The sequence below is a fragment of the Mirounga leonina genome, unplaced genomic scaffold, assembly GCF_011800145.1.
Source record: "Mirounga leonina isolate KUSES-001 unplaced genomic scaffold, KU_Mleo_1.0 Mir_197, whole genome shotgun sequence".
NCBI lineage: Eukaryota > Metazoa > Chordata > Mammalia > Carnivora > Phocidae > Mirounga > Mirounga leonina.
This window is the reverse complement of record NW_023270494.1, coordinates 14,902,686-14,922,681: the sequence shown is the minus strand read 5'-3', so window position 1 is coordinate 14,922,681 and position 19,996 is coordinate 14,902,686. Positions and strand designations below refer to the sequence as shown.

At 59.2% G+C, this 19,996-nt stretch overlaps 1 protein-coding gene across 4 annotated transcripts; it reads left to right on the top strand.

Moving 5' to 3' along the window:
- Positions 1–420: 420 nt before the first annotated feature.
- On the top strand, positions 421–19,194 carry LOC118024390 (angiotensin-converting enzyme). Of its 4 annotated transcripts, none has more exons than XM_035026318.1 (25): positions 421–693; positions 1,227–1,394; positions 1,987–2,083; positions 2,749–2,892; positions 3,356–3,547; positions 4,093–4,190; positions 4,568–4,740; positions 5,105–5,328; positions 5,643–5,787; positions 6,085–6,183; positions 6,431–6,553; positions 6,880–7,091; positions 7,745–7,881; positions 8,751–8,909; positions 9,182–9,269; positions 11,276–11,419; positions 11,576–11,767; positions 12,927–13,024; positions 13,229–13,401; positions 15,227–15,450; positions 15,761–15,905; positions 16,214–16,312; positions 17,852–17,974; positions 18,318–18,505; positions 18,674–19,194. In XM_035026318.1, exons 1-25 carry the CDS (start codon positions 421–423, stop codon positions 18,901–18,903), a joined length of 3,948 nt encoding a protein of 1,315 aa, XP_034882209.1. In that variant the 3' UTR covers positions 18,904–19,194. The 4 variants fall into 4 exon arrangements, with proteins under 4 accessions (XP_034882209.1, XP_034882210.1, XP_034882211.1 ...); XM_035026319.1 differs by having other exon boundaries at positions 508–693; positions 4,093–4,181; XM_035026320.1 differs by lacking the exons at positions 421–693; positions 1,227–1,394; positions 1,987–2,083; ... (2 more) ...; positions 4,093–4,190; positions 5,105–5,328 and having other exon boundaries at positions 4,612–4,740.
- The last annotated feature ends 802 nt before the right edge of the window (positions 19,195–19,996 follow it).

Sequence of the window (19,996 nt, the reverse complement as noted above, 5' to 3'; positions counted from 1 at the left end):
TGCCTGCGCCGAGGCTGGGTGATGGCAAGGAGAGGGCACCGTGTGCAGGCTTGGGTGTTCCGGCAAACTGCTGGCTCCCTCAGCCTCGGAGGTGTGTGTGTGCCGGGGGGGGGTTCCCCTTTCCAGCCTCCTCTGTGAGAGCCTGACCTGAGCCCCATCCGCCACCCCCCGGGCTGCAGCTCGCGGGGGGCCGCCTTGGCCCCTCCCCGGGCAGGCGCCCCTGCCCAGGCGGGCCAGGAAGCGTCGGTCCCCGCCCCGCTCGCTTAGGCCCGCAGCCGGGGACTCTGGAGTCGGGGAGGAAGCGCGGCGGGGCGGGGAGGTGGGGGTGTGTCGGAAGGCGGCGGCGGGGTTTTATAACCCGCAGGCGAGCGCCGCGCGGAGAAGGGGCAGCGCCGCGCACCGCGCACCGCGCACCGCGCCATGGGGGCCGCGTCGGGCCGAACGCGGCGGGGGCCGCCGCCGCTGCTGCTCCTGCCGCCGCTGCTGCTCCTGCCGCCGCTGCTGCTGCCGCCGCCGCCCGCCGCCCTGGCGCTCGACCCCGACCTGCAGCCCGGAAACTTTGCCGCCGACGAGGCCGGGGCGCAGCTCTTCGCGCAGAGCTTCAACTCGAGCGCCGAGCTGGTGATGTACCAGAGCACGGTCGCCAGCTGGGCGTACGACACCAACATCACCGAGGAGAACGCGCGGCGCCAGGTGGGCGCGCGGGCCCGGGGCGGGGGCGGGGCCCCGACGCCCAATCACAGGCCTGCGGCCGGGCGCTGGGGGGCGGGGAGTCACCGCCGGGCGCGCGCCCCCCGACCCCGCTGCGCCCCATCAGACGGGCGGTGGGTGTCCCAGCATGGTACTGGGCGCATGGTCCGTGCCCAATCCAAGAACCAAGTGGATAAGGGCTGGCTCGCCTGACCTCGAGTCACCCCGGGTGGCAGCGCCCTGGAATGACATCGGGCTGGGTCAGAGGGTGCCGGCTCTGCTCTAGGCCCTCATCCTCTGCAGCCTCAGCCTACCCACCCCTCTCTCACTGTTCCTGTCACTGCTCATCACTATTTACCCTCCCCTCCGCCCGCCTCTCTTCCGGCCCCAGTTTCTGCTCCACCGCTCACCTGAGGCAGATTACCCCGGCTCCTGACCCCCCAGAGGAGAGAGCAGTGCTCCCACAAGCCCCAGTGTCCAGGAGCCCCTGGTCTTCCCAGCGCCATGGTCTCCCGTGTCCCCTCCCGTGCCCACAGGAGGAAGCAGCCCTGCTCAACCAGGAGTTTGCTGAGGTCTGGGGCCAGAAGGCCAAGGAGCTATACGATCCAATCTGGCAGAACTTCAGCGACCCAATCCTGAGAAGGGTCATCAGCGGTGTGCGCACCCTGGGCCCTGCCAACCTGCCTGTGGAAAAGCGGCAGCAGGTGGGCCTGGCGGACCTGAAGGGTGGATGCCGAAGTGGCCAGCATGCCTTCCAGGGCCGCCGTGTGCTGGCGGTGGGGGAGCCTGGCAGGAAGGGACCCTGGGATCTGTATGTGCCCTGACCGTAGGGGAAGCCTCGGTGAGCGCAGAATGGCTCCCTGCAACATTGATTTCCCTTGGAGATGGGGTATAGAAAGCGAAATTCAAGTAAACAGATGAAAGGGGGGTTTTCAAAATTTCTCCATAGTCCGGTGTGGTTTGTGGGCTTCCGAAAGATTGAGGAGGACTGAGAAGCCATCGAGGACAGAGAGTGAGAGGGATTTGCCCTCCCTGCAAGGTGGTGACCAAGCTTGGACTTGAACCCCATCCCAAATTCTAAGGACACTTGTTTCCACCTCCACAGACTGTCTCCACGGAAAGGGAAATCAGTATATTAGTGATCAGACGTGTCCTGAGTGCCACGAGGGAGGGGCCTTGCCCAAGCCACATCCCCTCTCCGGGCCTCCATTTCATCCCAGCAAACAGAGGAGGGGGCCGCCCCATTGTCCGTGGGGGCTGTTCGCTGCTAACGTTGCCTCCACTCTAACCCCCCAGTACAACTCTCTGCTAAGCAACATGAACAGGATCTACTCCACAGCCAGGGTCTGCTTCTATCCCAACAAGACTGCCATCTGCTGGTCCCTGGACCCAGGTATGGCTTTGTCTCTACTTGTCTCTCTCTGCTGGGGCTACCCGGCCCTTCCCCACGGCTCTGCGGCACCCAGGAAGAGGGTGTGTTTCATGGGTGGGCCCACGGAGGGAGTGGGTAAACCCAAAGGCATTGATCTCCAATTGGGGCTGGACTGTTGGAACCCCCCACACCCCTGCTTCTCCTGGCACACTGATTCCTGAAACCTCCAACCTCCAACTCCCACCCCACCCCCACCCCCATGGGTGCTTTGGCCTCTCCCATCCCCACTAGCCTTCCTCCTGGCTGTTTGGCTTTTCCCTTTCATGGGTCCTCTCAGTCTCCCAAGGGCCCTCCACAGGCCCACACCGACACCCCCATCCACTAGGCAGCCTGAAGTTAGCCATTCCAACCAATGAGCCGTGAACGGTCTGTCTGGGTTTTGGCCTCTGGATGGCCTCTTGGTGTCCACTTAGAGCCTCACTTCCCTAGGGACAAGGGCCCCTCTTGGGTGCTTGCCTTGTATAGCTCCCAGCCCCATCCCCCCCAGCCTGCAGGCGGCCCTTGGCTTGGGGGGCATCCTGGTGTTGAGGAAGCAGGTAGAGATGGTGAGGACTGGCGTGGGAGGTCTACTGACGAGAGCTGCTGCCTTCAGTGGAAGCAAGTGACCCCGCTCACCTGTGTCTCAGAGCTCACCCACATCATGGCCATCTCAAGAAACTACGCATTGCTGCTCTATGCCTGGGAGGGTTGGCACAATGCGGTGGGCACCCCGCTGAAGCCCCTGTACCAGAACTTCACTGCCCTCAGCAACGAGGCTTACCAGAAGGATGGTGAGTTGACCCACCCCGTCCGTGGCGTGAGTCAGTGCTTCCCTTCCCAGCTTGCCAGGTGCTCTCCCCATCCATGGTCCCCACGGAGCCTGACCCGAGGCAGACAGAGCAGCTGTTACAGTGACTCCATATACCAACTCAAGGTCGCACAGCTAGTGGATGGTGGGACCGGCTTGAGCCCCATCTGCCTTCCTCGGGGGCTGGGGGCTGCCGTGTGGCCCTCACGCTGCCCCTCCTGGCACATGTCGGAGCCCTAACCCTCATCTTTGCCTCTCTGGGATCTATTTAGCTGGAGCTGGAACAACCCCTGGTGGGAAAATCATAGAGCAGCCGTCCCCAAGGCATTTTTTCCAACTAGCTGGCAGGTACACGGGCCCCGAGCCAGGAGGATGGCGACGTAGGAGCTGGCCAAGGAGGTGCCAGAGCCTTGGGCCTGAGCTGCACCTTAACACCCCCCCCCCAGGCTTCTCAGACACAGGGGCCTACTGGCGCTCCTGGTATGAGTCACCCACCTTCGTGGAGGATCTGGAGCACCTCTACCATCAAGTAGAGCCCCTCTACCTGAACCTCCATGCCTACGTCCGCCGTGCGCTGCACCGCCGATATGGAGACAGATACATCAATCTCAGGGGACCCATCCCTGCTCACCTGCTGGGTAAGGACATTGCCTCGCCTCCACGTGCAGCCCACGGGTCATCCTCCTCGTGTCTCATGTTTTAGAGCACCATCCTGTGCACTCCCCCCCCATAGGAGCCCACGTGGCTCACCCCACGACCCGGTAAAGCAGGTGGCCCTTCTCAATCATGACCCTGCTTTTCAGACGGGGAGCCCGAGCCTTGAGGCGCGTAGACTTGGCAGAGGGCGGAGAACAGAGAACTGGTGAAAGGTGGAGCTAGGAGTCACACTGCAGACTTTGACTCCAGGTCCAGTGGGGGAGGAATAATCATCTTAGATTCTGTCCCAGGAAGCAAGCCCGGGGTTGGCAAGTGATGCTGCTGGGGTCCCTCCCGCTGGTGCCAGGGTTCTTGCCAACCCCGGGGAGCCTGGAGCATTCGGGAGCATGAGTGGGCCTGAGGTGTCAAGCAGGCTGCTACCTTGAGTGCCGAGGGCCCGGGTGCCAGGGACCCAGGGGGCTGCTCAGTGACACACATGGGGAAGCAGGCAGAGGGCTAAGCTGACTGGCTCCCTTCCTCTGTCTAGGGGACATGTGGGCCCAGAGCTGGGACAACCTCTATGACATGATGGTGCCTTTCCCTGACAAGCCGAGTCTCGATGTTACCAGTACAATGGTGCGGAAGGTAAGCTCGGAGTCGGGCCGGGGTGGGGGCAGCAGGAAAGCGTCTGACATGGGGAGAGGGGCAGGAAGAAGTCACGGGAGGGAGATGGGTCCCCCCCTTTCTACAGAGCAGCAGCCTGGAGTGTGCGTACAAGCAGTGAGCTGGGGTCTGTGTCTGGGGTGAGGCGCCAACCCCTCCCTCCAGGACCCCGCAGGTGGGGTGTGGCCAGCCGTCTACTTTTGCTTAACCACTGTGGTTAGTAGGGGCCCTGCCTCTGGGAAGGGAGGCCACAAGAGCAGAGACTCCCTTCGTGGGCAAGGAGCTGAGCTGGATGGGAGCCACAGTGAACTCCCACAGCTGGTCCCTGACCTGTGCCTGCACCCCTCCCCCCCAACCAGGGTTGGAACACTACACACATGTTCCGGGTGGCAGAGGAGTTCTTCACCTCCCTAGGCCTCTCTCCCATGCCTCCTGAGTTTTGGGCAGGGTCCATGCTGGAGAAACCAACCGACGGACGGGAGGTGGTGTGCCATGCCTCTGCCTGGGACTTCTACAACAGGAGAGACTTCAGGTCTAGACATGGGAGGGGAAAGGGGGGTCTGGAGCTCCAGGAAGGGTGGGCAGCCTGGGCCTCTACCCCCAGCCCCAACACTGTTTGGGGGGGCTGGGTCTATTCCAAGGCTATTGGGCATATGAGACCCCTTAGGCCACCTTCCCTGGGCCGCTTTGACAGGTGGCAGCTCTATACTTTGGAGTGGAGGAAGAAGGCCCTGAGTGTGGGCTGGGGCAGGGCAAAGATCTGTGTTTCCACCAGCTCCTTCGAGGCCCAGGGCAGTGCCCAGCTGGCTCCTTTCCCTTAGGTACCAGCCTCCCCACGCTCTGGTCCTTGCCCTGCCCTGTCCTTCACCCTCACCCTCGCCATCTCCCTGCCCCAGGATCAAGCAGTGCACACGGGTCACTATGGACCAGCTGTCCACGGTGCACCACGAGATGGGCCACGTGCAGTACTATTTGCAGTACAAGGAGCAGCCTGTCTCCCTGCGCCAAGGGGCCAACCCTGGCTTCCACGAGGCCGTCGGGGATGTGCTGGCGCTCTCCGTCTCTACTCCTGCACATCTGTACAAAATTGGCCTGCTGGACAATGTCAGCAATGACATGGGTATGGGGGGTGGAGAGGACCCAGCCTGGCCCCACCCCATTCCATCCCACAGCGGGACAGCTTGCCCACGCTCCCACCTGCCCTTCCTGTCTCTGCCTCTCCGCCCCAGGTCAGGCAGGTGTGGGCATCCACCTGGAGCCTCACAGCTCACCCCAAGTCCCAACTGGACACTGCCCAAGGGCCCTCTTCCAAGCAGGGCTCCATGGTCATGAAAGCCGGCCTTCCATTCTCTTCTGCATCTGCCAACCCCACCCTATCCTAGTTGGACCCCTGTCTCCCTCTGACCTCTCTCTTCTCATCTCCTCTTCCAACAGAAAGTGACATCAATTTCTTGTTGAAGATGGCACTGGAAAAAATTGCCTTCCTGCCCTTTGGCTACTTGGTAGACCAGTGGCGTTGGGGGGTCTTTAGTGGGCGAACCCCCCCTTCCCGCTACAACTTTGACTGGTGGTATCTTCGGTGAGTAAAGAGGGATCAGGAAGGGCCTAACCCCAAGTGGCCCTCCTCCCTCTCCTGGGCACCCTGGAGCCTCCTGCTTCCATCAGCCCGGTCCCCTCCTCTCTAATGTTGTCTCTACCCTTTTCTGTACTCATTCTTTCCTACCTAAACTCCCTCCTCCAGGAAGTCTTCCACAATTCAACAGAGGGGGAAGGGATGGCCTGGTGGGACTGCCTGCTTCACAGTGTTTTCTGCAAAGGCTAAGTCAGCCTGTTTGCAATGCTTATGTCCTAAATCAATTGAACCATCCTCCTCTAGAACCAAGTATCAGGGGATCTGTCCTCCAGTTGCCCGAAATGAAACCCACTTTGATGCCGGAGCTAAGTTTCATGTCCCAAATGTGACACCGTACATCAGGTACCAGTGCCCCTCCCCCCACACCGTTAGTCCCCCCCCTTCTCAGGGCTGCTCCCCACACTCTTCTGGCTCCCCACCCCCACCCAAGGGTCTGGGATTTAAGTGGGCCTCTGTCTCGAGCCAGGCTTGGTTCTCTCTTCTCCGCCAAGGCAGCCCCTGTGGTCTGGCCTCTGCCCTGTGAGGGGCTGGATGGTTCCTGGGCGAAGGGCCCCCCACCATTTGCCCTAACGCCCCCTTGTGCCTGCAGGTACTTCGTGAGTTTTGTCCTGCAGTTCCAGTTCCATCAAGCGCTGTGCAGGGAGGCGGGCCAACAGCACCCCCTGCACAAGTGTGACATCTACCAGTCCACACAGGCAGGGACCAAGCTCCGGTGTGTAGGGGGAGCAGGAGGGCAAGTGGGCGATGAGGGGAGAGGGGGCGAGGAAGACGCGTCTGGGAGGCAACCAGCTGCCCATGGGAAAACCACAAGGCCCTGCTGGGGGAGGGTGACTTCCTTCCCACCCCCTTCTTTCTCTCATCGAGGATTTACGGAGTAGGCCTTCTGGCTGGCACGGGACAGGACGATGTCCCTTCCCCCTTGCCAGAGCTCCTAGTCCCCAGAGTCTTAATGTTGCCGTTCTGGCAGGCCAGTGGGGGTCAGAGGTGGGCCGGGGCCAGTATCTGACGCTGGCCTGAGCCCCCTGTGCCCACCGACAGGGAGGCACTGCGGGCAGGCTCCTCGCGGCCCTGGCAGGAGGTGCTGAAGGAGGCGATTGGCACAGATACCCTGGACGCTCAACCCCTGCTTGACTACTTCCAGCCGGTCTACCAGTGGCTGCGGGAACAGAACGAGCGTCATGGGGAGGTGCTGGGGTGGCCGGAATACCAGTGGCGGCCACCGATGCCCAATAATTACCCACAGGACATCGGTAAAGCCCGGAGTGAGGGTGGGCCGGGTGCTAACGTAAGTTCTCGGTTCTGGGCTCTAGACCCAGGCCCCTGGTCTGGTTCCTGGTCAGCTGCTCCCTGCTGGGCCCCGGCGCCCTGCCCCAAAAGACCATGCAGCGCTCTCAGCTTATCCCAGGGCCCTGGGGTGGGAATGGGCATGTCTTGTCTCCAGCATTCTAGGGAGGGTGTGCCCACCCCCCGGGGGCAGGCTGGTGGGCACACTGCTCTATGAGGTCACATTGCGGGCTCCACTCTTATTGGCAGGGGGGCTTATTGGCTACAGGGCTCTGCTCTCCTGCGGCCATGGGCCAAGGTTGGGCTGCCCCAGGACTGCCCAGCCTCTTCCTCCTCCTGCTCTGCTGTGGGTACCCCATGCTGGTCCCCAGCCAGGAGACCACCCACCAGGTGACAACCAGCCAGGCAGTAACCAGCCAGGCAACAACCAGCAGCCAGACAACAACCAGCCAGGCAACAACCGACAGCCAGACAACCCAGAGCCCAAGTGGGAGCAGCTGGGGGGCGGGGCGGGGCCTGCGGGGGAAGGAGCAGGAGGCCGGGGCAGCGGCAGGCTCGGGCCACCCGGCAGCAGAGGGCAAGGGGAGGCCTGTCTGTTTCCCTCCACTCTGTTCCGCAGGCCTGGTGACCGATGAGGTTGAGGCCAGAAGGTTTGTGGAGGAATATGACCGGAGATCCCAGGTGATATGGAACGAATATGCCGAGGCTAACTGGAACTATAACACCAACATCACCACAGAGACCAGCAAGATCCTGGTAGGGGCCCTGCCCGTGCCCCATGCTCATGCACACACACACACACGCACGCACACACTCATGCACACACTCATGCACACGTGCAGCACACGTGCGTGCTCCTCCCCCCAGGGACCGAGCCTCAAAACCCAAGACAGAGCAGAGAGCAGGCTGCCCCCTCCCTCCCTCGGTGCAGGGGGTTGGGCGGAGGGGGAGGCTGTCAGAATTTGTGAAAAATCCAGATGGAATATTTAAAATAATACTCAACTTCAGGTTTGGGTGGGCATATACTCAATGCCTAAAAAGGTTGTCTTTTTTTAGCAAGCGATCTGTTGTTCGTAGTAGAATGATTTGCCCAGACACAGGTGAGGCTACAGGTGGATTTTTAGGTTGAAAGCCCCTGTTCGCCGCCACAGTAAGGACTAGCTGCCCCTCACCCCCCTCCCCGCCTGTGTGGTGAGCGCAGGTGACACAGACGTGAGCCACAGAGAACCAACGTTTCTCGATGGCCACTGTGTGCTTCACGGCTGTTGCCTCCTTTATTCCTCAACAGCCTTTGCAAAACCAGTGATCTTGTTCCCATTTTATAGATGGGACCCTGAAGCTCAGAGAGGCCATAGAACTAATACCAGCCTGTTCCCATCCGAACAGGATACGGGGCAGGGGGGGACTTCCCCTTCTGTCTACCAGGATATGTCTTGCGTGATACTGGGTCTCTGCTGAGGGGCACACACTGCATCCAAGACATTCTGGACAGTCCTAGTGGAAGAGCAAAGGCAACAACTTGATAAAACTGCCCTCCCCACTCTAACCCCCAGCCCCTTCCACTCCCCCTGTGGCCCCTCCAAAGCTCCTGGGCCTCAATGGCACGGTTCCCCCTGTGCCCTCAGCTGCAGAAGAACATACAGATGGCAAACCACACCTTCAAGTTCGGCACCTGGGCCAGGCAGTTCGATGTGACTAACTTCCAGAACACCAGCATCAAGCGGATGATAAAGAAGATTCAGGACCTAGAGCGGGCAGCGCTGCCTGCCAAGGAGCTGGAGGAGGTATGTGGCTTGCGGGGAGCAGGGAATGGAAGGTCCAAGGTCAAGACCAGGTCCCAGCTCGGGGGAGTGAGCCCAGCACAGGGTCTGGCCTTCCTGCTCCTGCTTCTTCCTCTATCTGCCATGTTGACATCACCTGCAGAATTCCTGAGAAGGCGGCACCTTTGAGAACACGCTCCCCCAGCTCCACAGGTCCCCCCCTGCCCATGATGGTGCCTGGGGCAGGACAGGCAGCAAAGGGGTGCAGCTTGCTGCCTCTCTCCTTCCTCCTGCAGTACAACCAGATCCTGCTGGACATGGAAACCACCTATAGCGTGGCCTCGGTTTGCCACCCCAACGGCACCTGTCTGCAGCTGGAGCCTGGTGAGCCACGCGGGGAATGGGGGCGGGGCTGGCCCATGGAGGGGGCGGTCAGGGGCTCCTAACTCGTGGGGCCAGCATGCCCAGGGGATTCACTCCCCTGTTTTCCACCAATGGGGGCTTCTCTGCCACCACTGAGGATGGGCACCTACTTCATCTCTGCTCTAATCACACCCCTCCCTTGGATCCGCGCTTCTGCCCCCTCTGGGTCCCCCCTGGACTCCTCTCTTTTCCTCTCTGCACTCCGCCCTTCAGAGTAGGAGATACTTCAGATTTGTCTGCCGAGTGCTGAGACCCCCAACTAGGGATAGTAACTCTAGGGACCTTCCTTCCTTCACCCTACCCATGTCTTTCCCACCTTCTCTGGCCTCCTCCTTGCCCCCCACACCCCCACATTGAGGCCACAGCTCATGGAACCCACTTCGAACCCGCTCGAAGGAATGCACCGGCTCTTGCTCGTTCCCTTCCTCTCTCCACACCGGCTGGTCCTTCTTAGCTTCCCCCCGGCCTTTGGAAGAGCTCACCCTGGACACTCGAGTACCTGCACCCAGATATGTTCTGTCCTCCCTCTTGACCCACCCTTGCAAGGGTTGGGGAGCCAGGGGCATAAACATTCTTCCTGAGGAATCGCTACCCAGAAACCATCTCTTCCTGGCCCTCTGCCCAACTCCCATATTAGAACAATGACAAATAGAGGGGAAATGGAAAATAAACAGGAGAGAGAGGCAGTTTTCCTGAGACAGGGTTTGGCCTGCGGTTTGTATACATGGGGATGCACGCACCCTGTTGCGGGGGTGTACGTCTGCCTGTGTGCATTTGTGTGTGCACGTGTATGTGGAAGAGAGTAACCTTCAGCCTCTCCCCGCTGCCCCCCGTCAATTAGCCTCTTAATCCAGGCCCCGGCCATCAGATCACTGCCATTAGTAAAATGAAGAAGCACCCACAAAACAGAATACTCACATCAGCAGAGGACAGAGGTGAAATTCTCAAAATACATTTTTTTCCCCCAAACAATTCACTTGAATGTACTCTCTCTGTGAGAAGTAGATATCACGAAGCATATTCCAAAACAGGGAGAAAGCACGAGTCAGATAGGGAGATGCAGCTGGCCCCGCGACGGCATCCACAGCCTTGCAGCTCAGGCCGGGTGGCCAGGAAGGGGAGCCACCCCGGGTCTGTGTGGGGTCCGGAAGTGACACGTGAGCTCAGGCCCTCCTCGTCCCAGCTCCGCCAGGTGCGTGTCAGCTCTGTGTAATCCATATGGAGGAGGCTGCACGCACAGTGTGGCTTTGACCGGACACAGACCCGGGACTCTGGGCTCCCGGACGGCGCTGGGATGGCTCTCTGTACTTTGTCTCCACAGCCATCCTTGTATTCCATCTGGCTCACTAGCAGTTCGTACAAATGTCCTGGGCCCCATGAAGACTCAGAGACCAATGAGGCACACTCCCTGCTCAGGGCCCTTGTGCTCCCATTTGACTTTTGCACCCCCCCCCCCCCATGAGTGTTGGCTTATCCCCATTTGAAAGATAGGGGAAGAAGAGTCCCGTGACTTGCGAGGTTATTCTGGGGTCAGTGGGAGACTAGACAGGAACTCAGGTCTTGTGCCCTCCAAGCCACTTGTCCCTCCCACGGAGGGGGTGAGCAGGAAATCCGTGGCGAGCGGCAGCTCTGGAGTCCGAGCCTTTGGTTTGTGCCCGGCTGGGCCACTTCTTGGCTGGAGGGGCCCCCGCCATGTCACCAGCACACTCATGTGAAAGCCAGTGCACCCCTCATGGGGTTGTTGCAACCCTGAGAGGATGTGGGTGCCCCCTGAGCCCTGGGCCGGCCCCGGGAAGCCTCTGTAGAAAGCGCCCGAGCCTTTCTCCCATGTTACTAGACTGGCTGCCTGGACAGGCCTCTTCACGGGACCTCCCCAGCTTGACCCCAGCTCCAACTGAGTCCACTTTATAGGAGGTGGGAGGTGAGCCAAGGGCTGGAAGCTTGAACCGTTCAACCCCTCACCGCAGATGTGACGAATCTCATGGCCACATCCCGGAGATATGAAGACCTGCTGTGGGCCTGGAAGGGCTGGCGAGACAAGGTGGGGAGAGCCATCCTCCCTTCCTTCCCCAAGTATGTGGAACTTGCCAACAAGGCTGCCCGGCTCAACGGTGAGTTCCTCCAGCCAATATTCCCGGCTCTCGGGCCCCAGCCCCGCTGGGGCCCTCAGGAGGGTCCTCTGAGCCTCCTAAACTCGGTGAGAGGGAGGTCCCTAGAGGAGGTGGGGCGGAGGGTGCTCAGGGAATGGTCGGGTATCCCCTCTGCAGGCTACGAGGATGCAGGGGACTCCTGGAGGGTCATGTACGAGATCCCGTCCCTGGAGCAAGATCTGGAGCAGCTTTACCAGGAGCTGCAGCCGCTCTACCTGAACCTGCACGCCTACGTGCGTCGGGCCCTGCACCGCCACTACGGGCCCGAGCACATCCACCTGGAGGGCCCCATTCCCGCTCACCTGCTGGGTGAGGACAAGTACTGGGGCGGGGACGGGGAACAGATGCCGTGAGGGAGCGTGGGGCCAGTGCTGCCCAGGGGGCAGAGGGCAGCCTGGGAGGGATCTTCAGAGGGCCCATCAGGTGGAAAGAGTGAAGATTTGAGGCTGAGGGAATGTTGCCAGGGCTGGGGTGGGGTGACAGCTGGGTGTGGGGAGGCAAACCTCTGCTGGCCTTGAGCACCTCATTTGCTACGGAGCCACAGGGTACAGACCACCCAGGTGGAGCTGTGGGGGAGCTCATAATATTGTTGCAGGAGACCGTATCACCCATCCCAGCTCAAGGCAGCATGATGCTGGGGGTGGTGGCGAGGAAGGGGCTGGGAGTGAGAACCGGGGCCTCCCCGAGAGGCGGCACGTGAGCAGAGCCTTGAAAGATGAGAGAAGCTCCGACAGATGGAAAAATAGTGGCGGTAGGGACAAGGGCAGAAAGGACGCTCAGGCTAAGGGGAGTTCGGAGCACAGAGGACAATATGGAGAATGTAGATCCATCACGACTTTTGGACCCTCGTGTTTCCAGGGCTTGTAAACTCAGATGCCCTGAAGGCAGGAAGTAGGCGGTGGGAGACAGTGAGAGATGACAAGGAGGGGAGCAAAGCAGAGGCTCCCAGGTTCCTGTCCCTGTCCAGCCACTGAGGACACAGCCCTGGGAGACTTGTTGCTGTGAGCAGAGAGGCCAGACAGGGCCACAGACCATTTATCAATCACGAGGGAGACCCCAGAAAGCTCGTCCAGGTTTGGGGAGCTTGTAGCCCAAGAGCCCAGCCATCCTTGATCCTGCTCTGGTGAGACCAAGAATATCAGAGGGAACATCAGCTTGATGACTGAGAAACACAGACCCCGTAGGGGAGGCTCCATGCCCAAGTGGCCCCAGGAGCAGGGGCAGATCTGGGGCTTAGAACTCAGACCTCGGCACTCAGAGCAGGCAAGGATTGGTGCACTGGATGTGCAGGCTGAAGACGATGTGTGTCGAATGCCCAGCACAGTTTGCAAACAGTAGGTGCTCAAGAGACGGTGTTAAGATCCTGAGGCTGGGATCCAGTCCCCTTCCATGGGTGATGGTGCTGAGTCTAAGAAATAACATCCGTCTCTCCTCTCTCTCTGCCTTCTCTTCCCCTACCTGCCTCCAGGGAACATGTGGGCTCAGACCTGGTCCAACATCTATGACTTGGTGGTGCCCTTCCCTTCAGCCCCCAAGATAGATGCCACAGAGGCCATGATAAAGCAGGTGCACACTGGGCCCCTCATCATACTTCTGCTCCTCCAGGGCAGCCCCAGGGCACGGGGGAAGGGACACCTCTGCTTCAGTGGGAGAGGGCCCTCTGATTCAGGAATTCCCTCTGGCTTGGCCCTCTCCCAACCCCCACTCCGACTGCAGCACACAGTCCGTCCCCTTAGTCCCCAGTTTGGGCAGAGCTCCCTCTGCTTGCAGGGCTGGACACCCAAAAGGATGTTTGAAGAAGCGGACAATTTCTTCACCTCCCTGGGGCTGTTGCCCGTGCCCTTTGAGTTCTGGAACAAGTCAATGCTGGAGAAGCCGACTGATGGGCGGGAGGTAGTGTGCCATGCCTCTGCCTGGGACTTCTACAATGGCAAGGACTTCAGGTGTGTCCAGGTAGTAGCCAGGGGACAGTAGCCTGAGCCCAGTGAGCAAGGAGATGAGCCAAGTAAAGGTCCTACTATTGTCCCCTCAGCCAGAGCAAGCAGAAACAAGTGCAGGGACCAGAGCTTAGGATGGAGGGTCAAATGCATTGGGCCTGACCCCAGCTTGGCCATTGGCTTCCGGAGGGAGAACCTTGACTACCAAGCGAGGTTCTTCTCAGACACTGGCCAGTCCTGGGTGTGAGCACTGTGTGAACTGCCCAGCCTTCCCTCATCTGGGGTGGCCTCTGCATATAACAGGCCATCTCCCTGGCTACATGTGCCTTGACACAGAGAGGTACCTGAGGACACTGGGGGCACTTCACATACACACTGACAGAGGCTCAGAAGCTGTCTTCGTCAGAGGATCGTTATCTATTGCTGCATAACAAACCACCCCAAAACTTAGTGGTATAAAACAACCATCTGTTTATGTTCATGATTTTATTGGTCAGGAGCGCAGGCAGCATGCAGTGGACGTGGCTTACTCCTGCCATACTATGATGGAGAGTCTGATGGCTGGGGATTGTGGGGTGGGGACCAGGTTCTGGCTCTTGGTCGGGTCCCTCAATTCTTCTCCATGTGGCATGTGCTGGGGCAGGAAGGTTCAAGTTGGCTTCTTTACTCACGTGTTGGGTCCTTGGACTGGGATGACTGGAGCAGCTGGGGGTTGACGGAACATCTCTCTCTCCAGGCTAGATTGGGCTTCCTCCCAGTATGACAATCAGGCAGTCAGATTTCCTACCTGGCTGTCGGGATCCCCCAGAAAGAAAGCAAAAACAACCAGGTCTCTTAAAGGCTAAATCCAAAACTGGCCAAGTCACTTCTGCCGTACTTTATTGGCTAAAGCAAGTCACAAGGCCAATTCAGATTCGAAGAAAGGAAAGAAGACCCCACCTCTTGGGAGAAGTGGCAAAGATGACCTGCCATTATTGATGAAGTGTCTTCTTTTAAGAATGGACACAGAGAGGCTAGAACAAAGCAGCCAGGATTCACTGGACTGCCTGTCCTTGGGCCCCTCCTTCAAAGGCATGAGGACTGAGTGTAGGGCTGGATGTAGACAGAATCAAGAGGGTGAGAGCCCTTTTGGGGTGGGGGGCTTCCCTTGTATGGGGAGTCATAGGAGAAGGTGGACAGACCCCAATCTCAATGTAACCAGGATGCTGAGAAGCTCTTCCCTTCCCAATACAAATGACAGAAAAATGGGGTCAACTGAACTGAAGGGCTCTGGTTAGATCCAAGGGAGAATTTCACTGGTTCACAAAAGAGAATGAGGAAAGACAAAGAGGGAGGTGGGACCTCTGGCATGGACGGCTCTGCAGATGACATTTCAGCCCTACCCAGAGGCGCTCTGGGGTGAATACGTTTGCTGGTGTTGGGCACATGGGATGCAGAATAGCTGAGAATTACTGTTGTTTCCTTCAGGAAGCCTAAGTCTTGGAAGAAACAAAATGTGTGCATGAAAAACCACAGACCCCATGTTCTAGAAAGTCCTGCACAATTAGAGCTGAGTGTTGCAATGCCTCTAGAACAAGTACTTTGCACAGTTAGAAAGCAACATGGCAATGAGGGCTGGAGTTTTCCAGGGCAGTAGGAGAAAGAGGGATGGCCTGAATGGCCATACTTTAGGGGCTTCCACCCCTCAGATTCCCTCTTTCTCAGGCTTCCTGCATACCTCCTTTGGTTTCCCTTCCCCTAATGCTGTGTTCCCTGCATAGAGCATCGATGGGGGTCTGCTTTGTATGCAGTAAGGACAGCAGGTCCCTTTGCCCTGCTCCCCGTGTTCCAGGATCAAACAGTGCACCACGGTGAACATGGAGGACCTGGTGGTGGCCCATCACGAAATGGGCCACATACAGTATTTCATGCAGTACAAGGACTTGCCTGTGACCTTCCGGGAGGGTGCCAACCCTGGCTTTCATGAGGCCATTGGAGATGTGCTGGCACTCTCCGTGTCTACCCCCAAGCACCTACACAGTATCAACCTGCTGAGTAGCGAGAGTGGCGGCTACGGTGAGAGGAATGGGAGATCCTGGTGGGCAGAGGGACTGAGAAGGGGCAGCGAGCTTGGGAGGCTGCGAGAGGGCCCTTGAGGGCTCACAGGCAGAGGCTGGGGCAGAACAGTGGGGAATAAGGAGGTCACCAGCAGGGTGAGCTGGGAGGATGGAACCCTCAGAGCATCCCAAGAGGCAGGTCGCTAGATCCAGAGAGGCACAGCCTGCTCCTCCCCTCTCCACCCACTGCACACCCATCCTGGCTGAGCTGCTGGGACGGGGCAGGAGGCAGGCAGAGATCTGATGACCAGGCTCCCTTCCTTTGGCAGAGCAAGACATCAATTTTCTGATGAAGATGGCGCTCGACAAGATCGCCTTTGTCCCCTTCAGCTACCTGGTTGACCAGTGGCGCTGGAGGGTATTCGATGGAAGCATCACCAAGGAGAACTACAACCAGGAGTGGTGGAACCTCAGGTTCTAGAATGTTCCTGTGAGGGTGTGGGTTGGGGAGGGGTCTCCGTCAGTGTCTGTGCATGTGGGGGGGGACTGGTGTTTAGAGAGGATATGTGTCTATGAACGACACATGGGTCGTGTGTGTGTGTGTGTGTGTGTAAGTGATGAGGTACACAGGGGCTGATTGTGCGCAGAGGCACAACACACCAGAGTGTGGGATGTCCAGTGTAGCTCCAGGGGCAAGGACCTCCCTTTACTTCAAAAACACCAACTCTTCCTGACTTGATTCTCCCCAAACCCTCCCTCCAACGTACCTTTGCCCTTGACAGGCTGAAGTACCAGGGCCTCTGCCCCCCAGTGCCCCGGTCTCAAGGTGACTTTGACCCAGGGGCCAAGTTCCACGTTCCTTCAAATGTGCCTTATATCAGGTAAAGGGGAAGGGAGGAGGCCATTCAGTATTCAAAGTGCTGTCGCTGCGCTGTGGGGAGTTACCTGTCTGGGTGCCCTGGGGGGCTGGCTGCATGACACACTGCCTATAGGTCACTCACCTGAGACCAAGGTTCCCTGTTTTTTCACACTTTTGACGTGATGAGAGCCTCTCCCCTCTAGGCAGTTGAAAAGAGAAACTCTACTATAATTGGCTAATGGTTACGAGACCTTGGTTGGATAGTTAACATTATTAACCATGACCATGATCTTGGCTAGATCATGACCTAAGCACTTTTTGTTTTTAAACAAGATTGTGATTATATAGTAAAGGTACCCTATACTCAACATATTGCCTGTGATATAATTTGAGTTGTGCCTGGAAGAACTTCTATACACTAAAACCAGGGTTAGAGACCCAGTTGGATCCGGGGCCCTCCCTGGGAGAGAAGGGTCTAGAGAAACCTCAAGGGGGAGGGGTCCGGATGTCTCTGAGCTGCAGGGAGCCCAGGCTACCCATGAGGCAAAGCAGTGGGCGGTGAGGGCTGCCCCAGGAGGGCTGTGGCCGCCTCTAGCCCTTGCCACCTGTATTCCCAAGAAGCCCGTGAGGGAGGGTTTGTGCTCACTGTGCCCACCTTTCCACCCTAGCACCTGGCATGATGTCCGCATATAGTCAAGACCTAATACATAAGTGTGGGGTGGGTGAATTGTGTTCCCAGAGAGAAAGCCTGCTCAGACGTTCCAGAGAGCAAGTCATGGGCAGGGGACCAAGGGGACACAAGGGCACCTCAGAACAGGCCCAACCTGAACAGTGCACAAGGTTGACTTGTAGGGAGGACCCCCACCTGCCTTCTCCACTGGTTTCCCGCTTCCAGGCTGGCACTAGCTTTCCCATGGAAGCCAGGCCCAAGTGATGGTTAGCTTCTGAGCTTAGTGTAGATCATTCTCCAGGCAGGGGCGGGCAAAGGAGACACATTCCAAATTCTGACCAGCAACCTTGGCAAAGCACTTTTAAGAAATGCCAGAAAAGTCAGTGGCACATGGCTTGTGCCCAGCATTCAAAGTGGGAGGCCCGCACTGCTGGTTTGGGACATTCTGAACCAAGTGTGGAGAAGTTGCTCTGGCCTTGACCAGCAGATTTCTACCAGGGAATCCCTGCTGTTTGGGATAAAGGAGATCATTTGGGCTGGCTTCCTTGCCCAGACCACCCTGCCAGGTGCACGTGACCCTGGACGCAACACCTGGCCTCTGCTTGCATCTACCCCAGGAACTGAGACCTCACTGCCTCGGAAGCAACCTGCCAAATCTTTGAGGGGCTCTGCCCTGACCCTTCTCACCCATGAGTGATCCCCAGAGCTCCTCAGAACAGTCTTTCCGAGATGTAGAGGGAGCCTCTCGGGAGGGGGGGGGAGGGGGCGGGAAGGCATGGAACTGGGGAATCTTGCTGACCCTGCAGACCAGAGGGTGCCTGTCTGCGGAGGAAGGTGAGGGGCACAGGTCGCCAGCCACCCCACCCCATGCCTCGCTGCCCTCCACGCCAGGTACTTCGTTGGCTTTGTCATTCAGTTCCAGTTCCACGAGGCTCTGTGTCAGGCGGCTGGCCACAAGGGCCCCTTGCACACATGTGACATCTACCACTCTAAGGAGGCAGGGAAGCGCCTGGCGTGAGTCTTTGGCTTTCTTTTGACCATTTTCCACACTCTAACCCCTCAGCTTTGAGGAGCCCGGTGGGGCTCTTCTGGGAACACATGCCATTTGGGGGCCTGGGCTGGGGATCCCAGGTGGAGTCTGTGCCATCCCAGTAGGGAAGTAGAGCCCTCTGGGCCCTGGTCTTCCCTCCCCTACTCCCACTCCCACCCCCAGACCTGCCCAGGCCCTCCCAATCCTGAAGGAGTTTGAGACTGGGCGGAGGGGGGGATGGAGGGTGGGAATTAGGCTGAGGGCAGGAGGGGTGAGCCTCCCCGCCTGTCCTTCTGACTCAGTTTCCCTTCTTTGGTGCTCCCCCAGGGATGCCATGAAACTGGGCTTCAGTAAGCCGTGGCCAGAAGCCATGAAGCTGATCACTGGCCAGGCCAACATGTCCGCGTCAGCCATGATGAACTACTTCAAGCCGCTGATGGACTGGCTCCTCACCGAGAACGGGCGGCACGGGGAGAAGCTGGGCTGGCCTCAGTACAACTGGACGCCCACCTCCGGTACTACTCCCTGTGCCCCTGGGCCCCAGGCCAGCCCCCAGAGCTCACCCAGGGCTGGGCCCCTCCCCAGTTCGGGCAGCCTGCAGTCCGACCTCCGAGCCGGGACAGGGAAGCCAGCCTAAGCTGCCGGCCTGCCCACCGCCTGCTCTCCTTGCTTCCCCTGCCCAGCTCGCTCGGAAGGCCCCTTCCCGGGCACCGGCCGCGTCAACTTCCTGGGCCTGGACCTGGAGGAGCAGCAGGCCCGCGTGGGCCAGTGGGTGCTGCTCTTCCTGGGCGTCGCCCTGCTGGTGGCCACCTTGGGCCTCACCCAGCGGCTCTTCAGCATCCGCCACCACAGCCTCCACCGGCCCCACCGCGGGCCCCAGTTTGGCTCCGAGGTGGAGCTGAGACACTCCTGAGATGACCAGGTCGGGCTGGGCCTGTGGGGGAGCGTCTGCCACCGAGAGACCAGACTAGGGGCACGGGCTCGTAGGCAGAGGACCCACCGCCCCTCTCATGCCTCACCCCAGCCCGCCCTCCTCCTCTCACCCTGTCGCTCCTCACCGTGCCTCGAATCCTGTGCTGACAATCCGCCCTCCAGACCACAAACCCCCACGGTCCCTGCCCCCAAGTCCCCGGGCAGCAGGCCGCCTAACGTGGAGCCCCCCTCCCAGTCTCTCTGTGAATACAATTAAAGGAGCTGCCTCCCCCATCTGAGTCTGTGTCCCTCGTGGGGAAGCCAGGGGCAGGCACAGGGACGCTGTCCCGCCTCCTGGCAGTCAAGTGGGTCACTTCACTGGGCGTCTTCATCCTCCTCCAAGAAGAGCCTGGGAAAATGCCCCGGCGCTCTGGCCCCAGCACCCACCTCTAGCCCAGGCAGTCAGCCAATGTCCTGCCTCGGCAGGCAGCCCCTGCCAGCCTCGGCACCCACCCAAGGGGACTCTGGGAAGCAAAGGGGGAGCAGACATTCTGGGCTTCCGGCCTTGCGTTTCCAGTGCTTCAGGAGCACTGCCCCAGCTGTTCCCATAAAATGGCAGGTCCTCAAGATGGAAGGCTCCTGGCTGTCCTCTGGGTCCCTGAGGGGGAAGCCTTGCACGTGTCTGACTCACTGAGGGTGCAGAACTGTTCCCGTTAGTCACCTCAGGCTCCTGCCTGCCCCAGCTCCGTGTCCACTTGTGTTACCAGATGTGTTACCAGACAGAGCTCTTTGAGTATTGCCCATGGGGTCCCGGGCCAGATCCCTTCACCTCAGCTGGAGAGGGGCCCTAAATGCTGGAGCTTGGCAGGAGCTAGTGCTCAGGTAGGGATTAACTGCCGGAGGCCACCCCTGCCCTCCCCCGAGCTCACGCTCTCACCCTGAGCCTTCCCTCAGAAAGCCAAGGTGGGCTTGAGGGACTAGAATTTTGAGGGACGCTTTAATACCTTTATTATAGAAAATTCGGAAAATACAGAAAACTATAAAGAAGGTTAAAGCCCTTTATATGAACACCAAAAGACAAGCACCGTTGACAG

Bases quoted from the DNA above. Each gene is read 5' to 3' on its own strand.
- LOC118024390 (XM_035026318.1), top strand. From the start codon at position 421: ATGGGGGCCGCGTCGGGCCGAACGCGGCGGGGGCCGCCGCCGCTGCTG. The intron at 4,741-5,104 runs GTCTAGACATGG...TCCCTGCCCCAG, and splicing joins TACAACAGGAGAGACTTCAG to GATCAAGCAGTGCACACGGG. The intron at 7,092-7,744 runs GTAAAGCCCGGA...TCTGTTCCGCAG, and splicing joins TAATTACCCACAGGACATCG to GCCTGGTGACCGATGAGGTT.